General features: G+C 41.7%; 1 protein-coding gene across 1 annotated transcript; it reads right to left on the bottom strand.

Annotated features, from left to right (window-relative positions):
• On the bottom strand, nucleotides 1-4,051 carry LOC307268757 (4-galactosyl-N-acetylglucosaminide 3-alpha-L-fucosyltransferase 9-like; the record flags this gene model as incomplete). Its single annotated transcript, XM_080051503.1, has 2 exons — nucleotides 1-42; nucleotides 3,002-4,051. The coding sequence occupies 2 exons, from the start codon at nucleotides 4,049-4,051 to the stop codon at nucleotides 1-3; spliced, it is 1,092 nt and encodes a 363-aa protein (XP_079907629.1).
• Nucleotides 4,052-6,497: the final 2,446 nt, after the last annotated feature.

Below are 6,497 nucleotides of genomic sequence, written 5' to 3'. Positions count from 1 at the left end.
TTATTTGAGGCCGTTATCATCCTCAAAGGAGGAGTGGACAAACTTGACAAAGTAACAGTAACATACAACAGAGCTGTAAGAGGAGAATGGCTCTCCATTGTCCATGGCGTCCACATATCACAATGCCTTTGTGATGGAGTGAGCCGAGCTCTATCTGGAGGGCAAGACAATCCAACACACCAACTTGTCCTTTACTCGCAGTTGAAACTCTCAACTTCAGATGTTTCTGGCTCCAGATACCAATAATAATAACCAGGAATAATTAATCAAATCCATAATCAAGGTAAAGTTGAATAAGGCTTCAGGGATTTAGCTTTTTTTTGCAAGTGACTATTGTTAACCAAACCCTTTCATGAAACAGGGACGTGGCTCTTTGTTGCCTACGCTGTTAATTGCACTCTACCAGAACTGGATAAACTTGTCAACATTCCACTTCAGATGGAACAACGTAGGCTGTCTGTCCAAAAGGCAAAAGTACATTTATGGCGTGTTCACACTACTTTGTTTAGTACGGTTGTCTCCAAGGGTGGGTAAGAGAGCACCGAAATACAATTTTGGGTTTAAAGACGTATACAATTTTTCATATAAAATCATTAAAGTCTGTAAAATTAATCCTTAGACCTTAACAAAATTGCTTACATTTTAAAATGAATATACAATTAATTATATATGCGTTTTTTCATTTAATATTGATTGTGACATGGTTCAATGTAAGGTTATTATCACTACAGACTTTCTGTAACTTCTCTATATCAACCAAAATCAATCAACATTTATTTGTAAAGCTCTTTACAGCATCCAGTAGGTATCCAAAGTCCTTAACATCAAGAAGAAGAAAAAATCAAACAAACATACAGCAAAATCAGAAAAGCAGGAGGTAAGTGTCACAGCACTGCTGCATATTTAAGGCCTTTCTAATGCCTCATTTCCACCGAGTAGAGCGGGTCGGGTCGGAGCGGCTCAGAGCGGGACAGCTCACTTTTAAGAATCTCGGTGTTGTTTCCACCGCCGACCCTACCCTTACTGGTAGGGCGGGGTTTAGGCTGGACTGCGATAGCCGCCGCCAGAATGTGGGTCAAACTATCGGGCTGTGGAACAACTGTGGTCAAGCCAGCGGTCTCTTGTTTTTGCATGGTCAAACCAGCCGCTTCTTTATTTATTCCCCCCGTGTTGTTGTGAGCACAGAGACGGCTCGGTGCAACTGATAGAGACAGTGAGCGAACAGCGCTGGCTGCGGCAGCTTCGTGACATCGTAGCAGTGGGACGTTGGCTGTGTCTTGATTCAGGGGTTGCACCCTACATAGGCTGCATTTGAAGACCGATTGCGTCATAGCGGCGCGCAAAGGCTGTCCCGTTTGCAAGGCTCCTTGCAAGGCTCCTCATTTCATGGACCTAAATGCAGCCTTCGTTTCACGGTTTTGAAGGCTGCATCAGATGTATCCTTCACAGCCCAACATATCCCATGATTCATTGCGTTTTTTTCAGAGATGGCATAAAATAAAATAAAAAATTACAAAACAGCAACGTGTTGCTCCATCTTCTTAACTTTTATCTTCCTTTCTTCTTTTCTTGTACTTTTTTTTCTTTTCGTCTGGTAGGCAACTTCTTTTTCTTTTTTCCTCCATTGACAGGGCTGTCTCCGTTGGCAGCAATCAGGGTTGCTAGGCAGCACAGGAGCGGCGAGTCGTCACGCAAGGTAACGGCTTGTTACGTAAACCGGAAATGCTGGTAAACCGAGACCTGCGGAGACCGTCTCATTTAACAAGGCTCGTTGGCCTTAAAACCGGCCTTAAAATCGGCCTTCATAGGCTATAGCCTTCATAGACCGCGAGACTGCGTCCTACCAAGTGCGTGGTCTCTGTAATGGGATACAGCTACAGTGTAGCCAACTAATTCATTTAATGACGAGGAAAAACACCACACAATAAACAGTGCCGCGCTCACATTTTCGCCAAAACACACTGACTCTCTTCACTCTAGCCGAGGTGACTACACACGGCGGAAATGATTCTTTCGACCAACTGTGGTCAAGCCAGCGGTCTTTCGTTTTTGCTCGGTCAAACCAGCCGCTTTTTTATTTATTCCCCCCATGTTGTTGTGAGCGTGTATTTACTTCTATCTAGGCTATGGCGTAAACACACAGAGACGGCTTGGTGCAACTCATATAGACAGTGAGCGAACAGTGCTGGCTGCGGCAGCTACACAGTGGGACACAGTGTAACCAACTGATTAATGTATTGACGAGGAAAAACACCACACAATAAACAGTGCTGTGCTCACATTTTCGCCAAAACACAAGACTCTTGCCGAGGTGACTACACATGGCGGAAATGATTCTTTCGGCCAATCAAATGACGGCAGTGTGTAGCTCCGCATTTTCGGCACCCTTTCAGGCGGCTAGTACCCCTACGGAGGAGTACTGAGATTTGGAGCGGCTCAGAGCGGTTAGGTGCACTTAAACCGTACCCTACCCAACTTATGGCAAATGAAAAGCCAAACTACCCGGACCGAACCGCTCCGATCCGACCCGCTCTACTCGGTGGAAATGAGGCATAAATGAGGTTAGATTTGAAGTAAACCCCGAATTGCTCCCGAGAGTTAGCTTGCACCATGCGTGGTAGCTGCTGCTATCGGTGTATGAATGTGTGTGTGATTGGGTGAATGTGTACAAAACAATGTAAAGCGCTTTGAGTCTGTGAAAAATCAGGGAAAAGCGCTATATAAGTGGAGTCCATTTATCAGGGAATCTTTCCAATTATGTTGCTGGCTTACAAATTAGTTTTTAGACAAATGAGAAAATTCAGATGAAATTACTGATGCCTGGGTCTATTATTGTCAGTGTCCCAGACTGACATTTCATTTGGCAAATGCTCCTTTTGCTACAGCGATGTTAACCATAGTACCATTTGTTGAGATCATGAATAGTTTGGTACTGTCTGTTTTTTCGTAAGTAACTACAAGTTCTGCAAGCGTGTTCTCCGGCATACTGAGATCTTTGTACTTTAAACCTGTTCCTCCAGTTAAAGTGTCTCATGTACTCAGTAATGTTTTGATCCAGGTAAAGTAGCCTATCTGCCAGCTCCTTTGGGGTGGAATAGTCATCTACATGAATGAAAGATTCTGCTGGGACATGGTCCTCATAATTTGGTCTTGAAGTACCAAGAACTACGGGTACACTTCCCAAATTCATAGCATTGTACAACTTCTCTGTGATATAGTCTTTGCAAACAGAGTTTTCAAAGGACAGGTAGAATTTACAACTAGAAATGATCTTCGAATAGTCTTCGTTACTAATACGGTTGCCAAATCCATTTCCATAAGTACTAATGTTGATGTGTTTTTTCAGTTTGTTGTAGAACTGAACTCTCTTAAACCCCGGGTTCCAGTGGCTCACAATCCAACACACCAACTTGTCCTTTGCTGGCAGTCTGAAACTCTCAACTTCAGATGGCCTCGGCACCAGGTACCCATAACGCATGGGGATATTTGAATCTAAACGATAATTGCAGGTTACATTAAATACGTTATCTATCCCAGGGATTTTCCGTGAGTTTGCAGGTGACTCCACATTAAACCACACCCATTTCTGAAAGTACGGACGTGGCTCTTGGGGAAAACCATTAATGTCCCAGTGGTGGAAGAAAACTCCGTGGGCTTTACTATAAAGCCTCTTGTCGTCTGTCAATTTGCAGTTATGGATATTGTATTGACTGCAGCTGATATCAAACTTTATATTAAACGGCCACATCCAGATCAATAAAATGGTGTCAGGCTCAGTGTCCACTGCTGCAGCCTGAGTCTTCTGGGTGTCATTGGGATGAGGGTTAATGTGCGGCTCACTGGAACAGTTCTTGTTTGAGTCCTGGGTCAGTGTTCTGTTCGCACACTGAACTTTAGGACAGGGAGGACGGACATTTTGTGAAAAGTTGAAAGATGGCAACTTGAAGTCAGACTTGATGTAAGCGAAGAAAACCAGTAGAAAACACACCACCACTAGGCTGCGGAGGACATATGGTTGCAGAGTAGTCAAGCAGCCGGTTGACGGGGACATGGCTCACCCCTGGAGAAAGAAGAGATCCATTGATTATAGACAGGGTATTTAATACAATAATGTTTATACTGTTTAATGCAGTTGTTTGATTGTGTAAGCAAGGTGTGTTCTATGGGCCAATCACACATGTTCTTTTTGAAATAGAGTATATATTTTTTCTACAAGGTATTCACATGTTAATTCTATTAACATATGAATACCTAATTTTTTTAATGGGGTGTTTTTGATAGACACTTTTTTATAAATAGGCCTACGTTTTTTTGTTTACCTGACTGCATAGAAGTACATCTAGTTTTCCTTACACTCACACAGGCAGACCAAACTACAGCTTGTATGGTCTGTATGCACGCTATATCATTTCAGAGATTGGGGGAAAACTGGGCTCGCCTGTTCTGAGTACTTTTGTGTTGTCTATAGTATACCAATAGAAAAAACAACAACATTGGTATTGTCATTCTGCGACATTTTTTACATTACATAACATTTTATTTTGCTGACGCTTTTACCCAAAGTGACTTCCATTAAGTGCATTCAACCATGTAGGTACAAACTCAGAACAACAAAAATCACATAAGTACCATAGCTTCAAATAAACCAAACTACAAAGTGCCACACTTAAGTGCTACATGTAGGTCTATTAAGTGCATTTTTTTCTCTCTATACAGTAACAACTAAGCAGAAAAGATCATTTAAAGATAGTACTTGTGAGGGAATTTTGGGTTTTTAGTTGTAATATTAATGGGAAAGATTGATAGGTCATATATGCCTATCTTGTGTGTCTGTCTCACAGACTCTAGGTCAGCCTTGGAGCCTGTTAGGAGACACTTAGGTCAGTTGTATAGATAAAGTCTCATCTCCTTAGACTCCAGAATGTTAGGGTTCACTGCGTTCAGCTCTGAACCAAAACATTAGTACGCTTGGTGCCCGAGCCGGGGAGGTAGAGATAGCGCGAGGTTAAAACACAGCTCTAAGCATGAGTTTGTGAGAATTGAAGTGCAAGTCACGAGAGTTGCAGTCCGGTTCTCCTTGGCCAAGTCTGTAATAAATATTGCTTCATAATTCATCCAAGTCTCCTGAAATATTCTTCCACCTGAGTTGACCTCCAACCTTAACAGAACTTCCATCACACATTGGCGTCATGAACAGGATCTCAAGATAACATCGACCTGGTAAGTGCAATAAATTTGATTTATGCCTTACCATGTCTTTGTTTGACGAGATCAGAAAAGAATATATGTGATAGTTCTAAAACTCGGCCTCAAGAAATCTAATTGAAAATAATTGGTCAGCTTATGGTAGACAGATAGTTCTCTTTACTGCAAAGTAGGTTTGATTCCTCTTTGACAAACAGATATTAAGTCCTGTTTGGTTTACACAATACAGCAAAGTAGGTTCGATGCCTCTTTGACAAACAGCTATTAAGTCCTGTTTGGTTAACACAAAGAGATACAACACAATAGAATACAACAAAATAAGATAAAGCCCTCTATACAATGAAATGGATTAACATTTAGAAAATGGAGATCTTGGATGTTGTTGCAATATTGTGCAGTGTATATGTTTTGTATAAGTGAAATACATATGTCATATGTTAAATTTGTGATTGTATAAAACATCCTATCTGTGGGTCTCAACATGGATGCCTGCCAAAATTTGTGTGTCGTCTGTAAAATTATAGTAGCTTAATTTGTTCTTATTCATAGTCTGAGATAATGGGAGCATGTCGATGTTAAACAGAAGAGACACACTGTGGTCTCTGTCCTTTAAGTGGGATTCAAGCCAGTTTAGGACAGTTCCAGAAAGTCCAACAAGATCAAATTGTGTCATTGCATTTGAATTGATTTATTGATGATGATAGATGAATGACATGGCGGGAAACCAGGTACAGACCAGTTAAACATGACCACCTAGTGCCCTTATAGGGCTGTTTGTAAAACGTACAAAATGGCTTTGTGTATGTCCCTTGTTAGGGTTTAAAATATTTCCTTGTGATGACCCAAATGGGTGGAGGCATATGCTACATGAAAAAAGGTTGCTAGGACGGTTGTTAAGTGTTTATTAAAAGGAGTTGATGCCCAGAATTGGGGTACTTCTAGGGATAAACAGTGAGTGAGGTCCAGCGTTTGTGGCTGAAGTCACTCTTAGCAAATAATCCATAGTAGGTTTTGGGAGGCAGTTGCATGTACCGCTCCACCCACAGAGCTTAGGTCAGGTTTAGAGAATTAACTACTGAAATCATAGAGAAACTGACCAAACAATGATGATAACTGGGCTACAATGGCCAGTTGCATTACATATTGAGTTATACACAACTTGTGGAACACCAAGTGCTACATTAGGACTAAGTCCTCATGAAGTTCTTATGGGGAGGCCCTTGCCTACAGGGATAAGCCCACATTTTACTCCTCATAACACTCCTCTGCTCTGGACTGATGGGTTTATGATG

This window comes from Ammodytes marinus, assembly GCF_949987685.1.
Source record: "Ammodytes marinus genome assembly, chromosome: 22".
Taxonomy (NCBI): domain Eukaryota; kingdom Metazoa; phylum Chordata; class Actinopteri; order Uranoscopiformes; family Ammodytidae; genus Ammodytes; species Ammodytes marinus.
Note: the sequence above shows the minus strand (reverse complement) of the source record. Positions and strands in the feature narration are given on the sequence as shown.